The 26,987-nt window shown below is 38.5% G+C and overlaps 1 protein-coding gene across 12 annotated transcripts in view; it reads right to left on the reverse strand.

Annotated features, from left to right (window-relative positions):
• LOC128699641 (fibrillin-2) overlaps positions 1-26,987 on the reverse strand; it is a 206,911-nt gene that overhangs the window by 60,672 nt on the left and 119,252 nt on the right. For 7 of the 12 annotated variants that reach the window (XM_070099319.1, XM_070099323.1, XM_070099317.1 and 4 more), the window contains one exon: positions 2,672-2,923. The exons of 2 other annotated variants lie outside the window; for them this stretch is intronic. In XM_070099319.1, the coding sequence (XP_069955420.1) occupies positions 2,672-2,923 (252 nt within the window). Of the gene's footprint in view, positions 1-2,671; positions 2,924-17,199; positions 17,279-18,421; positions 18,586-26,987 lie in introns of all 12 variants that reach the window. 3 more of the 12 variants (XM_070099328.1, XM_070099318.1, XM_070099322.1) reach the window with 1 other exon arrangement.

Below are 26,987 nucleotides of genomic sequence, written 5' to 3' on the forward strand. Positions count from 1 at the left end.
GGTTTTCTTCACTATTACCGATATTATGGTCATTAGTTTCGGTCAAAACCTCACTAAAACCACGAAACTCATCTTCACTGGCACTTCCATCACTATTAGAACTGTCACTGGGGAACAAAAGTGTCCCAATTCGCCGAGAAGTGAGGAACTTCTTACCGCGAGGCATGGTGGACATTGTTTACTAAGAGGGCATTCCCACAATGCACCACTGGGTCCCAGATTTTTTTTTTACCGCGCACACTGACCACGCAGACCCATTCTCTCACACCTAGGCCTATCAGCCTTTTCGCGCGAGATTTGAGGCCGCTAGAATTTATGCGTACTAGTACGTCAAAAACCCCTACGCGTAAGACGTACTAGTACGACGAAAACCCTCAAAGGGTTAGTTGTTAACCCCTTGACTGTTGCAACCCCAAATCCTGAGGTGTCTCCTGGTGTTGGAGAAAAGAAAGAAAAAAAATCTTATGAAATGATAGAGAATCTTTTCCTGATGGTAATGACACCAAAAGAATGAAATTTGATGGAAAACTTACGGAATTACGCTCTCACAAAGTTAGCGACCTCGGCAATATTTACGAATCAGCGATTTCACCCACTTTGAGCCCTATTTTCGGCTAATTCCACTGTTCCAGTCGACCAAACTCATAGCTATATCTTTAGAACTCCATTGGTTCTATTGATTGAGTACAAGAAACTGCCCATTTACCAATTTCAACTACCCAATAACGTGGTCAGAAATTTGCAATTTGGCCAGTTTCAAAATACGGTCCAGAATGAACAATACAGACATTCCTGGCTCTAAAATAACATTTTCTTTGTTTATCAGTCACATCTCCAGGCCCCTCTGATATTACTCTTGCTTTCTATTTTGAATTTTTATTTAAACGAAATATAGAAGATTTCCTGCTATGCAGACTACTGCAATATTGTAATACATATAATTGTATAAATAATGTCAACCCATTCATGAATGCATATTAGAATGGCTACTTGGACATTTACTGGACAATGACATCATTTGTTTACTTTTGAATCAAAATCACCTCTATTTCTATAATATGTTTTCCATTCTATCAAATGAGACCAAGAAAACGAGAATAGTATAGCCATAAATACCATACGAAAATACACCGCAAATTTGATGTTTTAATCCAAAAACGCGGTCGGAATTTTTTTTTTCTCATTATGCACTGTGTGGTGCAGGATTTTTTATATGGTGCACACTGACCACACAGACCCATTCTCACACTTGTGGGCCTACCAGCTTTCTCCTGCTTGATCTGAAGCCGCTAAAATTTTTGAGTATATATATACGTCAAACACGGTGGCTCGTAAGAAACAGTCAAAGGGTTAAATTTAAGACTATACCACTACTGTATTTTATGCAAACAACTTACCTATAAGGTGAAAAATCAGAAATAAGTGCAGTTTATTTGTAAGTTAAGAACTTCCTGTATAAATGATTAAAAAATCTCTGATAGTAGTACCAATAATCTTTATGCAAAAAACAAAGGAACTCCTAATAACTGTATTACTGATGCATTATCAGAGAAGCACTAAACCCCTAGGGATCACAGAGCATCTGGAAAATGAAAGCTTTGTACAGAAATTAAAAAAATTCCTGACAGTATATATATTAAACAATTACTGTAGTATATGAGAATACATTAAGTTTATGATGTTATAAAATATATTTCAAATTTTTCAAAAGATTATCAAAGTTAGAAAAAGCTACTTTACTTAGAGACTAACTACTTGCATATTAAATCAAATTTTAAAACTACTCTTAAAGAATGTACACTACTTCTAATTTTAAATCTTTAGTCAGAGATTGCACACTACAATATTATTAATTCTAGAACTCCATTAAAATATTGTACACTACTTTCAATTTTTACATTACACTCAAAGACAGAGCATTGAATCTAATTTTGAAAATACAGTAGGCATCATAAATATGCATGACCATAAGTATGCCTTTAGCATACTTATGGTCATGCATATACCACCAAAAATAAACAACTGGCTAAATTAATGTGATTTTTCCATACTTTAATGACTGGCCTGGAAACTCACTTGACTTAAATCCAATAAATAATGCTCAGAAACTTATAAAGAGTAAACTTCATGACATTGACGTGTCCTTTATCACCCAAATCTCAAATGCCAGGAGACTTAAGGAGTGCATCAAGAAGGGTAATCCTATGAAATACATATATTTAATTTTAATATAAAAAGTTATAGTGAGAAATCTCGTTTTCTGTGTGATCTGTTTATGCGCATGCCTATTTATGATGCCTACTGTATATTCACAGATCACGCACTGCTAATTCTAAAACTACACTTAAAAACTGTACAAGGTTCCATAAAAATACATAATGAAGTGAACTGTTAAATACACACCAAAAATTAAGAATGAAAAAATAACAATTAATGCACTGGAAAATGCATAAAATTAACTATGGAAAAATCTTGACTATTATTGCAGAGAACAGTACTCCCAAAAGGGCAGTAAATTTGTGAAGATCATACAGCATAGGGAACAGTCCAGAGTACAGTATAGTGTAATGTTACACACAGAGGAATCAATGTATAGAGGATGAATTTTTATAGACAGCCTCAGTAAATTGCAGGTGGGGAGCAGTTTATTTACCAGATTTATTCTGCTTACCTATACAAATCTTAAACAGGGTATCATACAATGTTCCAGGTTGACACAGTTGATCAGGACGTGGAGGCAAGGGAGGAGGAGGAGGAATTCTGAAGATGTTAGTAGAAGCAGAAGTAGTGGTAGCAGTATTAGTTGTACTGGAAGTTGTCACTGGGTTAGGTGAAGGAGCACACCAGTAGTTACCCACAGAATTGTGGCAAATTTCTGTGAGCTTGTTACAAATATCACGACCCTCTTCACATTCATTGATGTCTGTGAGGAGAGTGATGAAGGAGTTGGCATGTTAAAGAGCACAGTTTTTCATGCTGAATTAAAGATATTAGTATGTACATCTCACTTCTGAATGGATAAACAGCAATGAATTAGGATGCAGCAAAGTCTTGGAATCTCATGCTAAACTACAGTGCCCATAAAAATAATCCAAACCTTCTCTTTATTACAAAAAATATTTAAAAGCAACAATACAAACATTACAGAACAAAAACTGCAACACTTGGTATGTACATTAATATTTGATCGTCTTTCCCTTGGTTTTGATGACCATCTAAAACTGTTTGGGCATGCTGTACCTCAGATTCCAGAAGAAATCAATGGCTAACTACTTGACCCAAATGTCCTTGATCTGCTGCAGACACATGGTTAAAATGTGGCAGGATTCTATTTCTTTTTCATGATATTACAGGCATTCTCAATAGGACTGATGTCTGGACTATTCCTGGCCACTACAAAAACTCAATATTTTTCTCAGAAGCCACTTGGTTACTTTTTATGACCTTGTGACAGGGGCTGCTGTCATGCATAAAGGTGATGCAGCTGTGAATTTTAAAAATATTCAGCATGTGGTCCTTCAGAACAGTGATGTAGTGGTTGGCATTCATTGTAAAGTCTTGGGGAAGGAAATACAAACCCCAACGACCAGCTACTGGGGTCATTTTGACTCCCCAGCAGTCATTACCAGTTACTGGGGTCATTGTAACTCCCCACAGCAATCATTACTAGTGACTGGGGTCATTCTGAATTCCTGTCAATCATTACTAGCAACTGAGGTCATTCTGACTTCCTTGGCAATCATTATCAGCTACTGGGGTTGTTCTTATGCCTTTAGCAAAGATTACCAGCTACTGGGGTTGCTCTTATGCCTTCAGCAAAGATTACCAGCTACTGGGGTTGTTCTTGTGCCTTCAGCAAACATTACCAGCTACTGGGGTTCTTCTTATGCCTTCAACAAAGATTACCAGCTACTTTGGTAGTTCTTATGGCTTCAGCAAACATTACCAGCTACCGCAGTTGTTCCAATTTTCCCCAGGAATCATTACCAGCTACTAGAGTTGTTCTAACTCCACCCAACAAACATTAACATCAACTTGGCACCATCATGAGTGAGTACACTGTAAATAACTGTACCAAAGCACAACAAACACCTCCTGACTCATGAAATCGTAATGACACGATTGCAAACAAGCCATACCATGGGCGGGGATAGAACCCGTGGCAAGAGAGCTGTGGCTAACGCACTGGTCTGGAGTTTTATGACTCTCTGACTGTGGTTCTATCTCGCATGTGGTATGTTTTTTTTCAGACATCTCCTAACTAGGTAAGGTGACCCAAAAAAGAGGAAACATTATTACATATTATCATTCATTCAATCATTATCTTGCAAGAAGCGTTCTGACACTACATTTCAGATGTCCTCCGAATTACAACACTGTCACCCCTCCTTTAGAGTGCAGGCACTGTATTTCCCACCACAAGGACTCAAGTTAAGGAATCTGGGTAGCCGGACATGAGTCCTGGCGTCCTATAGCTCAACTGCTAGTGCAATCAGCTCACACACTGAAGTCCATGGTTGGATTCCCGGTACTGGTGGAAACATTAGGATGTGTTTCCTTAAGACACCTGCTGTCCTTGTTCACCTATCAGTAAAATAGGCTCCTGGGTGTTAGGTGACTGATGTGGGTTCCATCCTGGAGACAATATTGGCCTAATTTGCCCAAAATGCTCTGCATAACAAGGGGCTTTCTATACAGTAGTATGTCACTGATGTCAGCTAGGCCTGTATACATTGTACATTTACTTGTAGAAATAAAGATTATTATCAGCTTTTTTTAACGAACTGGCCATACCCCACTGTATACAGGAGAAAGGGTTACTAATTATTATTAAGTACAGTGCCTGCACTCTAAAGGAGGTCACGGTGAGGATGCGTAAGTTCAGAGGGTCACTTGAACTATGATGTCAACAGTTTCTGCAGGACAGGGCTTGAATGAACAAAAACAAATATGTTTCCCCTTCGTTAAGTCACCCGGTGTGTTTAAAAAAGTTATTAATTGCAAAAACAATAATAATGTAAAGCCCTCACACAGATAACATCAAATTAATTTAAATTTGAAGCAAAACAAACAAAGCCAACACTTACACAAGCATGCTCATACACATAAGAACATAAGAAAGAAGGAACACTGCAAGAGGCCTACTGACCCATGTGGAGCAGGTCCATGTCCCCCCCCCCCCGGATTAGCCCAATGACCCACCCAGTCTGGTCACCTCCACTCAAGGAAGAAGCACGACGCCAGACCCAGCAGCACGAGCCAGTCAGGTCCAACTCACACCCACCCACACCCACTCATGTATTTCTCTAACCTATTTTTAAAACTACACAACGTTTTAGCCTGAAAAACTGCACTCGGGAGTTTATTCCACTCATCCACAACTCTATTACCAAACCAGTGCTTTCCTATATCCTTCCTGAATCTGAATTTTTCCAACTTGAAACCACTGTTACGAGTCCTGTCTTGGCTGGAAATTTTCAGCACGCTATTTCCATCCCCTTTATTTATTCCTGTTTTCCATTTATACACCTCGATCATATCCCCCCTAATTCTATGCCTTTCAAGAGAGTGCAGATTCAGGGCCCTCAGTCTATCCTCATAGGGAAGATTTCTGATACATGGGATCATCTTTGTCATCCTCCTCTGTACATTTTCCAGAGCATTTATATCCGTTCTGTAATACGGTGACCAGAACTGAGCAGTATAGTCTAAATGAGGCCTAACCAAGGATATATAGAGTTGAAGAACAACTTGAGGACTTCTATTATTTATACTTCTAAATATGAAGCCAATTATTATTATTATTATAATCAAGGGGGAAGCGCTAAACCCGGAGGATTGAAGCCAAGAATTCTGTTAGCTTTATTGCGAACGCTAATGCACTGTCGTCTTGGTTTTAGATTACTGCTAACCAGAACCCCTAAATCCTTTTAGCAAGCAGTAGTATTAACCCTTTGACTGTCGCGGCCGTATATATACGTCTTACGAGGTACCGTGTTTGACGTATATATACTCATAAATTCTAGCGGCTTCAAATCAAGCAGGAGAAAGCTGGTAAGCCCACATGTGAGAGAATGGGTCTGTGTGGTCAGTGTGCACCATATAAAAAAAATCCTGGAGCACGCAGTGCATAATGAGAAAAAAAAAACTCTGACCGTTTTTTTTAATTAAAATGCCGACTTTGTAGTCTATTTTCGTATAGTATTTATGGTTGTATTCTCGTTTTCTTGGTCTCATTTGATAGAATGGAAAACATATTATAGAAATAGAGGTGATTTTGATTGATTTTACTATAAAAAGAACCTAGAAATGGAGCTCAAAGTAGGGGAAATGTTTGATTTTCGCCAATGTTCAAAAGTAAACAAATGATGCCATTTATTTATTTATTTATTTATTTATTTAGTAATTTAAGCATACATACAGAGGTACAAAAAATACAGGTAAGAGCAGCATGCCAAAGCCACTTATATGCATAGCATTACGGGCTGGCTTAAAATTAACTTAAGATTAACTAAGCAATGACGAAATCAGTGATAAAACATTATTGTAAACAGATAACTATAAAGCACAAATGAGTATTACAAAGACAGGTCATATGGTTGCATGCATTGCTGTACATTCAGTCGAATGGAGTATTCTGTTAGGTAGTGTATTTAAAAAAATAACAAAGTTAGATTGGGTCCTAGGTTTAACATTTGTGTGATATAATTGTGAGTAACATATAGGATATACAATTTATAAGGTTCAGTTATTCAGTATTTATTTGGTTTTGAGTGAGTAAGTGATCTTTGAGAAGAGACTTGAATTTATAAACAGGTAGTGTTTCTTTTATATTTACAGGTAATGAATTCCAGATTTTAGGGCCTTTTATGTGTATTGAGTTTTTGCATAGTGCGAGATGGACACAAGGAACATCAAAGAGTGATCTGTGCCTTGTGTTATGGTCATGTGTTCTGTTGAGGTTGGCAAGGAGCTGTTTGAGGGGAGGGTTAATATCAGAGTTAAGTGTTCTATGTATGTAATAGGTGCAGTAATAAGTATGGATGTTTTGTATGGTGAGTAGGTTGAGTGTTTTGAATATTGGTGGAGTGTGCTGCCTGTAGTGAGAATTTGTTATCATTCTAACTGCAGCCTTTTGTTGGGTAATTAGTGGTCTGAGATGGTTAATTGTTGTTGAGCCCCATGCACAAATTCCATAGGTGAGATAGGGGTAAATAAGAGAGTGATATAGGGCCAGGAGGGCTGACTGTGGAACATAGTACCGTATCTTCGATAGTATTACCTGGAGTTTACCTGGAGAGAGTTTCGGGGGTCAACGCCCCCGCGGCCCGGTCTGTGACCAGGCCTCCTGGTGGATCAGCGCCTGATCAACCAGGCTGTTGCTGCTGGCTGCACGCAAACCAACGTACGAGCCACAGCCCGGCTGATCAGGAACTGACTTTAGGTGCTTGTCCAGTGCCAGCTTGAAGACTGCCAGGGGTCTGTTGGTAATCCCCCTTATGTGTGCTGGGAGGCAGTTGAACAGTCTCGGGCCCCTGACACTTATTGTATGGTCTCTTAACGTGCTAGTGACACCCCTGCTTTTCATTGGGGGGATGGTGCATCGTCTGCCAAGTCTTTTGCTTTCGTAGTGAGTGATTTTCGTGTGCAAGTTCGGTACTAGTCCCTCTAGGATTTTCCAGGTGTATATAATCATGTATCTCTCCCTCCTGCGTTCCAGGGAATACAGGTTTAGAAACCTAAAGCGCTCCCAGTAATTGAGGTGTTTTATCTCCGTCTTGGAAATTTTCTTAGAAATTTGTTGTATATGTGTATGAAATTTGAGTCTATTATCAAGGTGGATTCCTAAGAATTTTCCCTCTGTTAGCTTTGTGATAGGTGATCTGTTTATCGTTATGTTAAGAGGTACATCTGTAGCTCTGTTACCAAACTGAATGAAGTAGGTTTTGTCAATGTTTAGTGTAAGTTTGTTAGTCCTCATCCAGGTAGATATTTTCTGTAATTCGGTGTTTACAGTATTGGCTAGCGTGACTGGGCTCGGGTGAGAGAAGACGTATGTAGTGTCATCTGCAAAAAGTGTGGGTTTGAGTAATTGCGAAGCATTTGGTAGGTCATTTATATATAGGAGAAAGAGAAGAGGGCCAAGGACACTTCCCTGTGGGACACCAACTGGAATTGGTTGAGCGGAAGAGCTTGCCCCATTTGCATACACATATTGGCTTCTGTTGCTGAGGTATGACTTGAGGTAGTTGAGGGAGTGCCCTCTAATACCATAGTGTGACAATTTTACGTGGAGCAAGTCATGGTCAACTGTATCAAAAGCTTTACGTAAGTCAATGAAGATCCCCAGTGGGACTTATTTTTTCTCTATTGCAGTGTATATATGTTCTAGCACGTGTATAATAGCATCATTAGTATTTTTATTAGGCCTGAATCCAAATTGGCAGGGGTTGAGAATGTTTTGGGAGATGAGGTAGGAGTAGATTCGTTTATGAATTAATTTTTCGAAGATTTTTGAGAGAGGGTGTAAATTGGATATTGGCCTATAGTTATTCAACTCTGTTTGGTCTCCTCCTTTATGGATCGGGGTGACCCTTGCTATTTTGAGAGCTGTAGGGAAGGTGGAGGATTCAATGGATTTGTTAAAGAGTGCTGCAATGATTGGTGATAGTACTTGTGACACTTTTTTGTATATAAAGGGTGGTAAGGTATTTAAATCTCCTGCCTTGTTTTTTAGTGTGTTGATAATAAGAGAGACTTCGTATGGGTTAGTCGGAGCTAGGAACAGTGTGTTCGGGTAGTTGCCAGTGAGGTAGTCATTTGGTGGGGTATCTGAGCTTGGGATTTTATTGGCAAGGTTTTGTCCTATAGTGGAGAAGAAATCATTGAGTCTAAGAACATAAGAAAGGAGGAACGCTGCAGGAGGCCTGCTGGCCCATACTAGGCAGGTCCTTTACAATTCATCCCACTAACAAAACATTTGCCCAACCCAATTTTCAATGCCACCCAAGAAATATGCTCTGATGTGAAAGTCCCACTCAAATCCAACCCCTCCCACTCATGTACTTATCCAACCTAGATTTGAAACTACCCAAAGTCCCAGCCTCAATAACCCAACTAGGTAGACTGTTCCACTCATCAACTACCCTATTTCCAAACCAATACTTTCCTATGTCCTTTCTAAATCTAAACTTATCTAATTTAAATCCATTACTGCAGGTTCTCTCTTGGAGAGAGATCCTCAAGACTTTATTAATATCCTCTTTATTAATACCTATCTTCCACTTATACACTTCGATCAGGTCTCCCCTCATTCTTCGTCTAACAAGTGAATGTAACTTAAGAGTCTTCAATCTTTCTTCATAAGGAAGATTTCTAATGCTATGTATTAATTTAGTCATCCTACGCTGAATGTTTTCTAACGAATTTATGTCCATTTTGTAATACGGAGACCAGAACTGAGCTGCATAATCTAGGTGAGGCCTTACTAATGATGTGTAAAGCTGCAGTATGACCTCTGGACTTCTGTTGCTTACACTTCTTGATATAAATCCTAGTAATCTATTTGCCTTATTACGTACGCTCAGGCATTGCTGTCTTGGTTTAAGGTTGCTGCTCACCATAACCCCCAAGTCCTTTTCGCAATCTGTATGGCTAAGTGCTACATCATTTAACTTATAAGTACATACTAGGGTTATGGGCACTCCCAAGCTTCAGAACCTTGCATTTATCTACATTGAACTGCATCTGCCACTTTTCTGACCAAGAATAGAGTTTGTTTAAATCCTCCTGAAGTTCCATAACATCTACGTTTGAATCAATTATCCTACCTATCTTTGTGTCATCGGCGAATTTGCTCATATCACTAGTAATTCCCTCATCAAGATCATTGATATATATTATAAACAACAATGGGCCCAAGACTGATCCCTGTGGAATGCCACTTGTTACAGATCCCCACTCGGACTTAACCCCATTTATGGACACTCTCTGCTTCCTGTCAGTGAGCCATGACTCGATCCACGAGAGCACTTTTCCCCCAATGCCATGAGCTGCCACTTTCTTTAACAGTCTATGGTGCGGAACTCTATCAAAAGCCTTACTAAAATCTAAGTAAATAATATCAAATTCTTTATTGTGGTCAACAGCCTCAAAAGCTTTACTGAAGAAAGTTAATAAATAAGTTAGACAAGACCGGCCTCTTGTGAATCCATGCTGAGTATCATTAATCAAGCTATGCTTATCGAGATGGCTTCTTATAATCTCAGCTATAATTGACTCTAGTAATTTGCCTACAATTGAGGTCAGGCTTATTGGGCGGTAATTTGATGGTAACGACTTGTCCCCTGTTTTAAAAATAGGAATTACATTAGCCATCTTCCACATATCAGACACTACACCTGTTTGAAGAGATAAATTAAAAATATTAGTTAATGGTTCACAGAGTTCCATTTTGCATTCCTTAAGAACCCTTGAAAAAACCTCATCAGGGCCCGGCGACTTATTTTGCTTCAGTCTGTCTATCTGCTTCACAACCATCTCACTAGTGACTGTGATGTTACATAATTTATCTTCTTCTAGCCCACTGTAAAAATTAATTACTGGAATATTGTTAGTGTCTTCCTGTGTAAAAACTGAGAGAAAATAATTATTTAAAATCAAGCACATTTCATTCTCTTTGTCAGTAAGGTGCCCATAGTTATTTTTAAGGGGACCTATCTTATCTCTAACTTTTGTTCTATAGACCTGGAAAAAACTTTTTGGGTTAGTTTTAGAATCCCTAGCAACTTTAATCTTAAGTTAATTTTAAGCCAGCCCGTAATGCTATGCATAGTATAAGTGGCTTTGGCATACTGCTCTTATCTGTATTTTTTTGTACCTCTGTATGTGTGCACAAATTTATAATAAATAAATAAATAAATAGTCCCTTTTAGCTTTTCTTATCCCCTTTTTAATGTCCCTCTTAATGTCAATATACTGATTCATAAGATGACCCTCACCTCTTTTGATATGCCTATAAATTCATTTCTTATGCCCTAGTAGATATTTGAGCCTATTATTCATCCATTTTGGGTCATTTCTATTTGATCTAATTTCTTTATATGGGATAAACGCTCTTTGAGCAGCATGTATAGTGTTCAGAAAACTGTCATATTGATAGCTCTCTTTGTTACCCCAGTCAACAGATGATAAGTGTTCTCTAAGCCCATCATAATCTGCTAAGCAAAAATCTGGGACTGTTACTGAGTTATCGCTACTATCGTACTTCCATTCAATGCTAAATGTAATTGATTTGTGGTCGCTAGCACCCAGTTCCTCTGAAATTTCTAAATTATTAACAAGGGATTCATTGTTTGCCATAACTAAGTCAAGCAGGTTATTTCCCCTTGTAGGTTCTGTCACAAACTGCTTCAAAAACCAATCCTGAAATACTTCTAAGAAGTCGTATGATTCTAAATTCCCAGTCAAGAAATTCCAATCAACATGACTAAAGTTAAAGTCTCCTAGAATTACTACATTATCGTGCCTTGTGGCCTTAACAATTTCCTCCCATAGTAGTTTCCCTTGGTCCCTATCTAAGTTTGGGGGACGGTATATCACTCCTAAAATCAGTTTTTCATGCCCCTCTGAAAATTCTATCCAAACAGACTCTGTATGTGTTACTTCAGACTTAATACCCGTTTTTATGCAACAGTTCAAGCGATCTCGGACATACAATGCCACCCCACCCCCCTTCCCAATACTTCTATCTTCTTGGAACAATTTAAAACCCTGAATATGACATTCCGCAGCCATGTCCCGACTTTTTGAATTAAACCACGTCTCAGTTAAGGCAAATACATCAATGTTACCTGCACTAGCAACTAATCTCAACTCGTCCATCTTATTCCTAGCACTACGGCAATTAGCATAACAAACATTGAAAGACTCTCCTTTCTCTTTACCCTTCCTGCTCATTTCTATTTTTCTATTTCTGTTTGCTGTTTCTGTTGGTGGGAGTTGGGGTTCATCTGATTTTGCTAATTTTATTTCGCTATTTCGTGATATCTTTTTTGTTCCCAGAATTTCTGATAGGGTCTTCCAGGTCTTTTTTATATCACCTCGTAAGTTGGATAATCTGTTCTCATAATACAGTTTTTTTGCCCTTCTTATCAGGCTGGTTAGGATTGACGAGTAACGTTTTGTTTGGTCTCTGGTTATGTGACCCATTCTGTACTTTTTTCATATCGGTGTTTTGTCCAATAAATGTCCAACTAGCCATTCTAATATGCAGTCATGAATGGGTTGATGTTATTTATACAATTATTACAGTATTGCAGTAGTCTGCATAATAGTAAGTCTACTATTTTTTGTTTGAATAAAAACTCAAAATAGAAAGCAAGAGTAATATCAGAGGGGCCTGGAGACATGAGTGATGAGAAAAGAAAATGTTATTTTAGAGCCAGGAATGTCTGCATTGTTCATTCTGGACCTTATTTTGAAATTGTCATATTTTTTAGTTTTCGTGAAATTGGCCAAATTGCAAATTTCTGACCACATTATTAGGTAGTTGAAATCGGTAAATGGGCAGTTTCTTGTACTCAATCGATAGAAAAAATGGAGTTCTAAAGAAATAGCTGAGTTTGGGTGACTGGAACAATGGAATTAGCCAAAAATAGGGCTCAAAGTGGGCGAAATCGCCAATTTGTAAACAGCGCCAAGGTCGCTAACTTCGTGAGAGTATAATTCCGTCAGTTTTCCATCAAATTTCGTTTTTTTGGTGTCATTACAATCGGGAAAAGATTCTCTATCATTTCATAAGAATTTTTTTTTTTTTTTTTTAAATTTTGCGACACCAGGAGACACCTCAGGATTGGGGATTGCGACAGTCAAAGGGTTAAGATCTAAATTATTTAGTTTATATGTGGCATGGTTATTTACCTGTCCAACATTTAGAACTTTGCATCTGTCAATATTAAACTGCATCTGCCACTTCTCCGACCATTGCATCATTCTATTCAAATCATCCTGGAGTGCTCTAATGTCCTCATTAGAATGAATTGGACAGCCTATTTTGGTGTCATCAGCAAATTTGCTTATGTCGCTACTTATTCCCTCATCTATGTCGTTTATGTAAATTGTGAACAACAACGGGCCCAACACTGACCCCTGAGGAACATTGCTTGCGACGTGCCCCCATTCTGATTTCTCCCCATTTATGCAGACTCTCTGCTGCCTATTTGTCAGCCATGCCTCTACCCAGGAAAAAATTTCTCCTCCTATTCCGTGTGCCTTAAGTTTCCTCAATAGCCTCTGGTGTGGAACTCTATCGAAAGCCTTATTGAAGTCCATATACACAATATCATATTCATTACCATGATCTACCTCCTCAAACACCTTAGTGAAAAAAGTTAGCAAATTCGTAAGACAGGAACGCCCCTTGGTGTTGAGATTCATTAATCAATCTGTACCTATCAAGATGGCTACGAACTGCTTCGGCAATTATTGATCAGCCGGGCTGTGGCTCGTACGTTGGTTTGCGTGCAGCCAGCAGCAACAGCCTGGTTGATCAGGCTCTGATCCACCAGGAGGCCTGGTCACAGACCGGGCCGCGGGGGCGTTGACCCCCGGAACTCTCTCCAAGTAAACTATTAGTAAATTATATATAATCATAGGGGAAGCACAAAACCTGTATGGGTTATGTATACAGTGCCTGGGGAATGAGTGGTAGTCAGGTTAGATGGAAGTCTATGCTACTTCTGTGTAAATAATTTATAAATTATATTGCAAGATTATCAGAAGTAACTTTAAATACATTACCAACTCTACTATGCCTTGCCATTTTATGATCTATTATACAGTGTCAAATAATTATGAAAACACAGGATAAAGAAAGTTGTAGACATTAATGCACAGTGTAATTACCTACTTTTAATAAACATCTGGTAGCCAGAGAGGCAGAGCTAAGCTCATAGTCTTTCATTAACAGTATTTAATCTCTCATATACATGTACAGTATTCTAAAATTTTAAGTGGTTGTGGCACTTCCTACTTTAACTATTCGTGAAAAAAATTTGAGTAACTTTTTTGCACCTCTTTTTCCTAATAAGCAAAAAGTTCCATCTTTCTCCAGCATGGCTTACAACATTATGTGAAGAGCACTGGTACTTTCAAAAGAGAAAGGAATGAACAAAACTAATAGATTAATCTCTTGCATAATTATGATGGGTGTATTTACAAGCAATTCTTTGGTGAAGTCTTAAAAAGCAATTAGCATAAGAGCTCATGTACTGCTGAGGATCTCAAAATATGGATAACAACATGCACAACATAAAGTGGATTAACTCCATCAGGGATGCATTCAACAGAAACATGCAAAAATGAATTCACTGATACTGAACTAATACTTCAATGGATACAAGTTAGGCATTCAGTGTCCCCATGGTTCCCAGACTCATAGTACAGTATTAGTTACCCATTTTTCAGTATTTTTGGACCAGTTGTAATATAAAAAGACCCTCTAACAAACAGGATATATGAAAACAAGGCAATATAATAGCATTGCAAATAATGAATAATGGAGCCAAGCTTCACCTAATACCATAGAAATGTAAAAGCATAGCAGATCCATTATAATGTATGCCATTATAACATATGCAAGTTATAGTTCCAGAAAATAAGCTCATACATAATGACAGAGCAATTAATAACAAATACTAATATATATATAAAAAATGCCATAGACTAAAACCTCTCTCAGTCCTAATACACTAATGCCTTACACTAGCCAGAACTCTCATTCCCTATAATAAACTCACAGTTGACTAGCCACTGAAAAGACTGCCACACTAGCACAACTTTTCTTTCAGGATATCCAAGCAACAATAAGCACCCTTGGTGAGCCTCTGCCCCCTGGGTGATGCAAAACAAGAGTACCCAGCATCAAGCGGAGGTTACGTCAAATGCAAAAAAATACTCTTTAATGCTATCAGACTTATATTATTAGGTTAGGTGTACAATGGTTGATTAGACTTGAAGCACTCCTGCTCTCACAACTTCTACAGAAAGTACTGCTGTACTTCAATTCTGCAATTTATACAAGGACTGCAAATGATAATTCCTACAGAGTCATGAACATAAAAACTGCAAGGAATTATTGTATTATTATTACTATATTCACAGGAAAGCTTTAACGCATAAAGGGATATGCAACACCTGGAAAATGGAAGGTAATAAGGTTTAATCTGAAGGGGTAGGTAGCCCCATTTCCCTGGATCAAGCTCTTTACCACCACAGCACCTCTTGCTGAATGCAAGGCATCTAGGCTCGAGACTAGCCTACACAGTACACATCACCACACAGGTGAAATAGTAAACAGATAAGTTTCTCATTCTCATCTTTTTTCAAGACCCCAATATTTAAAATGAAGCACCATGCCTGGTTTCCTGGCAAGAATATGTGCATGAATTGAATAATCCATAACAATTTCTTAGCAAGAAAATGTTTGCATTTCAATTTCTATAAATCACAAAATGTATAACAGTCCCTTTTGTGGTCATTACAAGACACTTTTTTATCAAATTTCTGATGACAATTCTAATCATCTGTTCTACCAAAGATGTTTAGAAGCAGCAGAGACTGTGTACCAGTGGCAAGAGGAAGATTGTAATATGGTGACAACCTGGTATATAATACTGAAAAGTTGCTGTTAATGACACACAATCAAACACTTTGCACATTTTGTTATGAAATTTTGTAAGTAAGACATGTGCAACAGTCAGACATCTTTATTCTGAAACATTTCACCTACACAGTAAGCTTCTTCAGTTGAATACAGAGGAGGCAGCAGAAGCATTAGGGTTATAAAGATGATGTAGGTGAAATATTTCAGAATAAGGATACCTAACTGTTGCACATGTGTCTTACTTATCAACTTGTTGGTACTGTAACCCAGTATTATATTCATTATGAAATTTGTTCACTCCATAATAAAATGTCCAACCTAAGTGTTTGCTCATGTATCTCTAACCACAAAATTATAACAAATGAACAAAAGTTGGATGCAATACAGAAGAGTGAGCATTGCTATGGGGTAGCCAAGCAGGTTCACAGGTATGGCATCAGTTGGAACACTGTTTCTATTATATATAAAAAAAAAAGTTGAAAGCTGACATTGTAAGCTTGTTAATGAAACAAATTCCAATTATACTTTAATCCTTCCTCTGTAAGCCATGCATGTTATAAGAGGCAACTAAAATGCCAGGAACAATCAGCTGGTAACTCCTTCTCTTGTATAAATTACTAAATGTAAAACGAAGAAAAACTTTTTTTTTCTTCTTCGGGCCATCCTGCTTCGGTGGGAAACAGCCAATGTGTTAAAAAAAATCAATCAGAATTTTCTGAATAAGATGAAATTATGAATTCATCAGCAGTGTTAGTAAAATTAAAAGAATGGGGAAATATCCCCACTATTTATGTCAAAAGAGTTGCCAAGTTCTTAGTCAGGCAAGCAGTCTGTGGGGTGAGTGTCCCCCTTCCCTCACAAAGGCCTCCACTTCCCTCTCCACTTCCCTCTGAACACAAACCCTTCAAGCCCACCAACACATTAATGTGACTCAATGCTATGGGATTACTGTACTATATTTTATTCTAAATGTTAAAACAATTACAGTATGTATGTGCAGTACAATTGAATATGAATTATTATTAGCATTAGTATTATTAGTAGTGCTGCTAGTAGTATTAGCAGTATTACTAGTTGTAATAGTAGTACTAGTAGTATTACTAGTAGTAATAGTAGTACTAGTAGTAGTACTAGCACTAGTAGTAATACTAGCAGTAGTTGTAGTAATAGTAGTAGTACTTGTAGTAGTAGTAGTACCAGTAGTACTAGTAGCAGTAGTACTAGTAGTAGTAGTACTAGTACTAGTAGTACTAGTACTAGTAGTACTAGTAGTAGTAGTAGTACTAGTAGTAGTAGTAGTAGTAGTAGTAGTAGTAGTAGTAGTAGTAGTAGTAGTAGTACTAGTAGCAGTAGTAGTACTAGTAATAGTAGTACTAGTAGTAGTAGTAGTACTAGTAGTAGTAGTAGTACTAGTAGTAGTAGTAGTACTAGTAGTAGTAGTACTAGTAGTAGTAGTACTAGTAGTAGTAGGAACGGTTACAGCAAGAGTTTCTGACAAAATTTAGGAATAATATTTGACTAAAGCTCACACATACCCACACAACTATGACGGCGCCGATTGTAGCGATAACCATCTTGGCAACGGATACGCTTACTGCTGCTTCCGCCTGGCCTCTGTCGAGTGTCAAACTCTCTCAACAATTCTCAGTGCATCATTATTATGTATACGATTTATGTCTTCCTTGTAAATAAAAGTATCATTCTCGCCAAACATCAAATTTTACATATTTCTTACAAATCTCAACAATATTGTGACCATGATCTTCTAGTGCATTTTTTGATAAATTTACCACTTTCCCACCAGAGTAAAGAAGCCTACATAAGAAAATGCTTTTACCATCACTTACTCCCTAGTAATAACACAACTGCCAGCTGGTGCAGTGGCTTATGCACTGGCTTGGAGTTTTACTACTCACTTTCCATGGGTTCTAACCCCACCCATACTGTGGTTTACTCCCTGGTCACCCTTCCAGAAGGGCACAGACATCACAGTCCAATGATGACTCTCAAAATTAAAACAGCCTTACCTGAATTTCAGAGTGCAGGTACTGTACTTCCCACCTCCAGAACTAAAGTCTATCTACCAAGGCTTCTTGAATCTTTTCATAGATAATACTCGATCACACTATAAAATCTTTTCAATACTCAAAGAGCACTTAACTCTATTTAACTTACCTAACATGCTCACATATGCTACTGGATATTCAAAACAATACTAATGAATATCTCTTTCACACCCTTCTTTCAACTCTTTCTCAGACATTCCCTACGCCACCTCTAGTTACACCAAATTTATATATCCTCTTTATCATCTTACTGGACTCCCAGTGTGAGAGGATTTTTTATGCTACTACAAATACTAATGAGAATGGCATTAAATGAAATTATACTTGGTGCTTATGTGGACACACACACACACACACATAGATCTGAATGCAATTTCACATGAAGATTATAAAGCAGATGTAAAAAACATGCTTGTATTCTTAGCTGTGCACATGATTTGTCATGTCACAGTCACATAATTAAACATTAACCATCAAATTCAAAAGTTCATACTGGTTGTCTTATGAAAATCTCACCAGCTTGGGTGTGGATCATTTATTAAAACTGCCTACTTTAGGGTCTTTAATGTATTATTTTTATAACATACTGAAACTTCCAAGAACAGAATTTGAAAGCAGCATGCATATTTCAGGTGTGGCTTCAACATCCATTTTTCAAGTGAGTCATGCACAAAAAATGTCTTTTTGATACCTTTGCCAGCACTACATCATAATCTTCACCATCATTTTCATCTCTGGTATACACTGTGTTACTAAGATTATCATTGGTCAGTTCACATACATAGTCTCCACGGCGATTGACGCATGTTTCTACAGGTGAACAATCATGGGTTCCATCGCGACACTCGTCTACATCTTCATAGTGAAAGGAACAATATATCAGCAGGTATCATTCACACTGCTTCCACAAAAAAACTTACATTTACTTAAAGCTTTGGTAGAATAAATCTGTGCATGGACCCTGTAGGAATATTTTCTCAAGTCACAAAACAATATTTACTTATTTCATCTGTTAACACCTTTAAATTTGGTTTATACTAAAAGACTACTGTGGGAATTTACTGAGTTCTGCAACCATTATAATAGAAGGTTTTGAAGAATAAAAAAGTTACTGTCTGTGAAAGAATTGTTGAATCGCTTGGCAAAAGTAACTGTTCACATTATTCTTGGAAGTTAACTCACTACTCACAAGAACAAGCTGAAACAACTGATATGCAGAGGAGGCAGCCCCAGTGGTTAACAGAAGTTCTTGCAAAGTAGTTTACGTGTTTGAAAATGTTGCATTTTGTGATCAGGATCAGTGAGCCACTTTAGAAATCCTACCTCCAGCACCCTACATTATGGTGGATGTAACTGTCAACTAGAAAGCAGGAGCTCAAGAGTACCTTAGCAGTGTGATGGAAAACTCATAACTTTTTAAACTGAACAATTATAGAGATCAAACTTCTCAAAAGACTCTTTGGCCAGGATATGATTGCAGTGGGCCTCTTATTACAGGTTCTGAACAAAACACTGAAAGTGAAAATTAGCAGCAGAAATTTTTAAAATTTATGATCAAATAGCATTTATTTTTTGCCTGTGACTTTCTCATGATTTTTTTTTTTTTTTTTCAACAAGTCGGCCGTCTCCCACCGAGGCAGGGTGACCCAAAAAAGAAAGAAAATCCCCAAAAAGAAAATACCTTCATCATCATTCAACACTTTCACCACACTCACACATTATCACTGTTTTTGCAGAGGTGCTCAGAATACAACAGTTTAGAAGCATATACATATAAAGATACACAACATATCCCTCCAAACTGCCAATATTCCAAACCCCTCCTTTAAAGTGTAGGCATTGTACTTCCCATTTCCAGGACTCAAGTCCGACTATATGAAAATAACCGGTTTCCCTGAATCGCTTCACTAAATATTACCCTGCTCACACTCCAACAGATCGTCAGGTCCCAAGTATCATTCGTCTCCATTCACTCCTATCTAACACGCTCATGCACGCTTGCTGGAAGTCCAAGCCCCTCGCCCACAAAACCTCCTTTACCCCCTCTTTCCAACCCTTTCGAGGACGACCCCTACCCCTCCTTCCTTACCCTATAGATTTATATGCTTTCCATGTCATTTTACTTTGATCCATTCTCTCTAAATGACCAAACCACCTCAACAACCCCTCTTCTGCCCTGTGACTAATGCTTTTATTAACTCCACACCTTCTCCTAATTTCCACACTCCGAATTTTCTGCATAATATTTACACCACACATTGCCCTTAAACAGGACATCTCCACTGCCTCCAACCATCTCCTCGCTGCTGCATTTAGCACCCAAGCTTCACATCCATATAAGAGTGTTGGTACTACTATACTTTCATACATTCCCTTCTTTGCCTCCATAGATAATGTTTTTTGACTCCACATATACCTCAATGCACCACTCACCTTTTTTCCCTCATCAATTCTATGATTAACCTCATCCTTCATAAATCCATCCGCCGACACGTCAACTCCCAAGTATCTGAAAACATTCACTTCTTCCATACTCCTCCTCCCCAATTTGATATCCAATTTTTCTTTATCTAAATCATTTGATACCCTCATCACCTTACTCTTTTCTATGTTCACTTTCAACTTTCTACCTTTACACACATTCTCAAACTCATCCACTAACCTTTGCAATTTTTCTTTAGAATCTCCCATAAGCACAGTATCATCATCAAAAAGTAACTGTGTCAATTCCCATTTTGAATTTGATTCCCCATAATTTAACCCCACCCCTCTCCCGAACACCCTAGCATTTACTTCTTTTACAACCCCATCTATAAATATATTAAACAACCATGGTGACATTACACATCCCTGTCTAAGACCTACTTTTACCGGGAAGTAATTTCCCTCTCTTCTACACACCCTAACCTGAGCCTCACTATCCTCATAAAAACTCTTAACAGCATTTAGTAACTTACCACCTATTTCATATACTTGCATCATCTGCCACATTGCTCCTCTATCCACTCTATCATATGCCTTTTCTAAATCCATAAATGCAATAAAAACTTCCCTACCTTTATCTAAATACTGTTCAATGTAAACACTTGATCTACACATCCCCTACCCACTCTGAAGCCTCCCTGCTCATCCGCAATCCTACATTCTGTCTTACCTCTAATTCTTTCAATTATAACCCTACCGTACACTTTTCCTGGTATACTCAGTAAACTTATTCCTCTATAATTTTTACAGTCTCTTTTGTCCCCTTTCCCTTTATATAAAGGGACTATACATGCTCTCCGCCAATCCCTAGGTACCTTCCCCTCTTTCATACATTTATTAAACAAAAGTACCAACCACTCCAACACTATATCACCCCCTGCTTTTAACATTTCTGTCATGATCCCATCAGTTCCAGCTGCTTTACCCCCTTTCATTCTACGTAATGCCTCACGTACCTCCACCACACTTACATTCTGCTCTTCTTCACTCCTAAAAGATGGTATACCTCCCTGGCCAGTGCATGAAATTACCACCTCCCTTTCTTCCTCAACATTTAAAAGTTCCTCAAAATATTCTCGCCATCCACCTAATACCTCCCTTTCCCCATCTACTAATTCCCCTACTCTGTTTTTAACTGACAAATCTATACTTTCCCTAGGCTTTCTTAACTTGTTTAACTCACTCCAAATTTTTTTCTTATTTTCATTAAAATTTCTTGACAGTGCCTCTCCCACTCTATCATCTGCTCTCCTTTTGCACTCTCTCACCACTCTCTTTACCTTTCTTTTACTCTCCATATACTCTGCTCTTCTTATAACACTTCTGCTTTGTAAAAACCTCTCATAAGCTACCTTTTTCTCTTTTATCACACCCTTTACTTCATCATTCCACCAGTCACTCCTCTTTCCTCCTGCCCCCACCCTCCTATAATCACAAACTTCTGCCCCACATTCTATTACTGCATTTTTAAAACTATTCCAACCCTCTTCAACCCCCCCCCCACTACTCATCTTTGCACTAGCCCACCTTTCTGCCAATAGTCGCTTATATCTCACCCGAACTTCCTCCTCCCTTAGTTTATACACTTTCTTATGAATGTTAATATTAATACAATTAGAACAAAAGTGAACAAATTTGGCCTGCTCAAGCCATTACCCCATCATGAGCAAGAATAAAAAGGCCAGGAACCACTGGAAGATGAGGAGACAGCCAAGGTCAAGTCAAGTCATACAAGCTGTAAAGATTACAGCATTTAACAATAAACTGAAAGTCTTCATTGTTAGTCTGGGGATTAGTTATGAATTGTTTCTGCCTCTGTGTTGTGACTTGCTGTTTACAGCCTATTCCTAGTACAGTAATCGCACCACTTACAGTGTTAATGCATCCCAATATTTATTTGTATGCCAATTTTTCAAAACTAATCTATTTTCTCATAATCATAAATGCATCTCAGGGTCATAATATTCTGCGTCTGATTTCATTTATTCTTTAAGTAAGAATTTTAACCTAAAATTTTATTTTCAGTGCTGTTTCTTCTCCAGGAGGGCCCTGTACTTATACAGCAGGTTAGGTTCTGAGCTATTACTGTACGGCAAAAATCACTATAAAGTGAAAAAATAGCCTTCTTTTACTTTCAAATGCATATAAAAGTCTGATAACATATTTAAACTATCATATATTAACCCATAAACAGTCCAAACGTATATACAGGTGTATACGTTCAATACCCCAGTGCTCCGAATATTTTGAAAAATAAAAATAATTTTTTTCATGGAAATAAAGAGCACATTTTTCTAAGTATTATAGGATAAAAACAAAAAAATATGATCAGTACTTACAGAGGTATGAAGCCAAGAAGTTGGTACTGGATGCTCACGTGACGGCAACATCGAGTCCTGCTGCTTGCAGAAGTGTTGCCGATGTACCTTTTTTTGTTTTTCATATTATTTTATATAATTTTTATGTTCTGATAATTACAATTTATAGTAGTTCTTGTCACTTCATAACTAATCTTTGTTCTGACACTAGTATTAGGTACTGAAATTGTACTCAAATTGTCACAAACACACTTGATGAGCGTCGGCCCTCGCTTTGTTTTCACTGGTACACAAACATGTCTGTCTGTCAAGCTCCATGTCTATCTGTCTAGCTCTCTGTCTCAGAGAGAGCCACAAGGCTGTGTCATCACATTTACTCATATCTTCAAGCAGAGTACAGTGGTCCCTCGCTTTTCGTAGTTCCCGGCAATCGTAAATTTCGCCAATCATAGGGGTATTCTCGTATAAACATGGACCCGCTTTTCATAAGTTGACTCGCGAGTCGTAGTTCGTCAGGGACGCGTACCCACGGCGTGAGCCGTGGTGGCAGCCAGTCTGGCATTGTTTACCAGTGAGCGAAGGTCCCCTCACGTGCTCCAGCGAAATATTTCATAATATTCCATTTATTTTAGTGCTTGCAAGTACTAAATAAGCTACCATGGCTCCAAAGAGAGCTCCTAGTGCCAAGCCTGTGGTAAAGAAGGTGAGAAATTCGATTGAATTAAGAAATCGATATATTCAGTTAAAGAGAGAAATAAAAAAGGGAATTAGAAAAGCAAAAAGAGATTATGAGGTTAAAGTTGCAAGAGAATCGAAGACTAACCCAAAAGGATTCTTTCAGGTATACAGAAGTAAGATCAGGGACAAGATAGGCCCACTCAAAAGTTCCTCGGGTCAGCTCACTGACAGTGATAAGGAAATGTGTAGAATTTTTAACACATACTTCCTCTCAGTTTTTACACAGGAGGATACCAGCGATATTCCAGTAATGATAAATTATGTAGAACAGGACGATAATAAACTGTGCACTATTAGGGTCACAAGTGACATGGTCCTTAGGCAAATAGATAAATTAAAACCTAACAAATCCCCAGGCCCTGATGAACTGTATGCAAGGGTTCTAAAGGAATGTAAAGAGGAGCTTAGCACACCTTTGGCTAATCTTTTCAACATATCACTACAAACTGGCATGGTGCCAGATAAGTGGAAAATGGCAAATGTGATACCTATTTTCAAAACAGGTGACAGGTCCTTAGCTTCGAACTATAGACCAATAAGCCTAACCTCCATAGTGGGAAAATTTATGGAATCAATAATTGCCGAGGCAGTTCGTAGCCACCTTGAAAAGCATAAATTAATCAACGAATCTCAGCATGGTTTTACAAAGGGGCGTTCCTGCCTTACGAATTTATTAACTTTTTTCACTAAGGTATTTGAGGAGGTAGATCATGGTAATGAATATGATATTGTGTATATGGACTTCAGTAAGGCTTTTGACAGGGTCCCACATCAGAGACTATTGAGGAAAATTAAAGCACATGGAATAGGAGGAGAAATTTTTTCCTGGATAGAGGCATGGTTGACAAATAGGCAGCAGAGAGTTTGCATAAATGGGGAGAAATCAGAGTGGGGAAGTGTCACGAGCGGTGTTCCACAGGGGTCAGTGTTGGGCCCCCTGCTGTTCACAATCTACATAAACGACATAGATGAGGGCATAAAGAGCGACATCGGCAAGTTTGCCGATGACACCAAAATAGGCCGTCGAATTCATTCTGACGAGGACATTCGAGCACTCCAGGAAGATTTGAATAGACTGATGCAGTGGTCGGAGAAGTGGCAGATGCAGTTTAATATAGACAAATGCAAAGTTCTAAATGTTGGACAGGACAATAACCATGCCACATATAAACTAAATAATGTAGATCTTAATATTACGGATTGCGAAAAAGATTTAGGAGTTCTGGTTAGCAGTAATCTGAAACCAAGACAACAGTGCATAAGTGTTCGCAATAAAGCTAATAGAATCCTTGGCTTCATATCAAGAAGCATAAATAATAGGAGTCCTCAGGTTGTTCTTCAACTCTATACATCCTTGGTTAGGCCTCATTTAGATTATGCTGCACAGTTTTGGTCACCGTATTACAGAATGGATATAAATTCTCTGGAAAATGTACAAAGGAGGATGACAAAGATGATCCCATGTATCAGAAACCTTCCCTATGAGGATAGACTAAGGGCCCTGAAACTGCACTCTCTAGAAAGACGTAGAATTAGGGGGGATATGATTGAGGTGTATAAGTGGAAGACAGGAATAAATAAAGGGGATGTAAATAGTGTGCTGAAAATATCTAGCCTAGACAGGACTCGCAGCAATGGTTTTAAGTTGGAAAAATTCAGATTCAGGAAGGATATAGGAAAGTACTGGTTTGGTAATAGAGTTGTGGATGAGTGGAACAAACTCCCAAGTACCGTTATAGAGGCCAGAACGTTGTGTAGCTTTAAAAATAGGTTGGATAAATACATGAGTAGATGTGGGTGGGTGTGAGTTAGACCTGATAGCTTGTGCTAACAGGTCGGTTGCCGTGTTCCTCCCTTAAGTCAATGTGACCTGACCTGTCTAGGTTGGGTGCATTGGCTTAAGCCGGTAGGAGACTTGGACCTGCCTCGCATGGGCCAGTAGGCCTTCTGCAGTGTTCCTTCGTTCTTATGTTCTTAAAACCATCATTGAACAATATGAAAGTGGTACAAGTGTGGCAAAACTGTCCAGGATGTATAAGAAACCCTACACAACCTTATGTTCCATAGTGGCCAAGAAAAAGGAAATCAAGGATGCTGTTGTTGCAAAGGGAGTAACTATGCTGACAAAAATGAGATCACCAGTACTGGAAGAGGTTGAGAAGTTATTATTGGTGTGGATAAATGAGAAATAATTAGCAGGAGATACTCTTATGACCTCGATTATTTGTGAAAAGGCTAGGCAGTTGCATGAAGATTTGGTAAAGAAATTGCCTGCAAATAGTGGTGATGTGAGTGAATTTAAGGCCAGCAAAGGCTGGTTTGAGAGATTTAAGAACCATACTGGCATACACAGCTCCTGCACCCAACATCTTGCTCCTGGGGGATTTCAACTTAAGGCACCTAAAATGGAGGAATATAGCAAATAATATTGTTGCAGTAATAACACCAGGAGGCAGCTCTGATGAAAACTCACACTCACGCGAGCTTTTAAATCTCTGCACAAAATTCAATTTAAACCAGCAAATAATAGAGCCTACTAGACTGGAGAATACACTAGACCTCATCTTCACTAACAATGATGATCTGATAAGAAATGTCACCATATCAAAAACAACATACTCAGATCACAACATAATTGAGGTTCAGTCATGTATGCGCGGAGCCCCAGACCGACATAATGAGATTAGTCACGAGGGAGCATTCACCAAATTCAACTTCAATAACAAAAACATAAAGTGGGACCAAGTAAACCAAGTCCTAACCGATATAAGCTGGGAAGATATACTAAGCAACACAGACCCCAACTTATGCCTAGAACAGATTAACTCGGTGGCACTCGATGTATGCACAAGGCTTATTCCTTTAAGAAAAAGGAGGAGTAGATGTAAAACAGAAAGAGACAGGCGCTCCCTTTACAGGCGACGGAAAAGAATAACAGAGCGGCTAAAAGAGGTCAATATATCTGAAATGCGTAGGGAGACACTGGTCAGAGAAATAGCAAGCATCGAACTTAAGCTAAAAGAATCCTTTAGGAGTCAGGAATCGCGGGAAGAACTAAAAGCCATAAATGAAATCGAAAGAAACCCAAAGTATTTCTTCTCCTATGCCAAATCAAAATCGAGAACAACGTCCAGTATTGGGCCCCTACTTAAACAAGATGGGTCCTACACAGATGACAGCAAGGAAATGAGTGAGCTACTCAAGTCCCAATATGACTCAGTTTTTAGCAAGCCGCTAACCAGACTGAGAGTCGAAGATCAAAATTAATTTTTTATGAGAGAGCCACAAAATTTGATTAACACAAGCCTATCCGATGTTATTCTGACGCCAAATGACTTCGAACAGGCGATAAATGACATGCCCATGCACTCTGCCCCAGGGCCAGACTCATGGAACTCTGTGTTCATCAAGAACTGCAAGAAGCCCCTATCACGAGCCTTTTCCATCCTATGGAGAGGGAGCATGGACACGGGGGTCGTCCCACAGTTACTAAAAACAACAGACATAGCCCCACTCCACAAAGGGGGCAGTAAAGCAACAGCAAAGAACTACAGACCAATAGCACTAACATCCCATATCATAAAAATCTTTGAAAGGGTCCTAAGAAGCAAGATCACCACCCATCTTGAAACCCATCAGTTACACAATCCAGGGCAACATGGGTTTAGAACAGGTCGCTCCTGTCTGTCTCAACTATTGGATCACTACGACAAGGTC

The sequence above is a fragment of the Cherax quadricarinatus genome, chromosome 67, assembly GCF_038502225.1.
Source record: "Cherax quadricarinatus isolate ZL_2023a chromosome 67, ASM3850222v1, whole genome shotgun sequence".
Lineage (NCBI taxonomy): Eukaryota > Metazoa > Arthropoda > Malacostraca > Decapoda > Parastacidae > Cherax > Cherax quadricarinatus.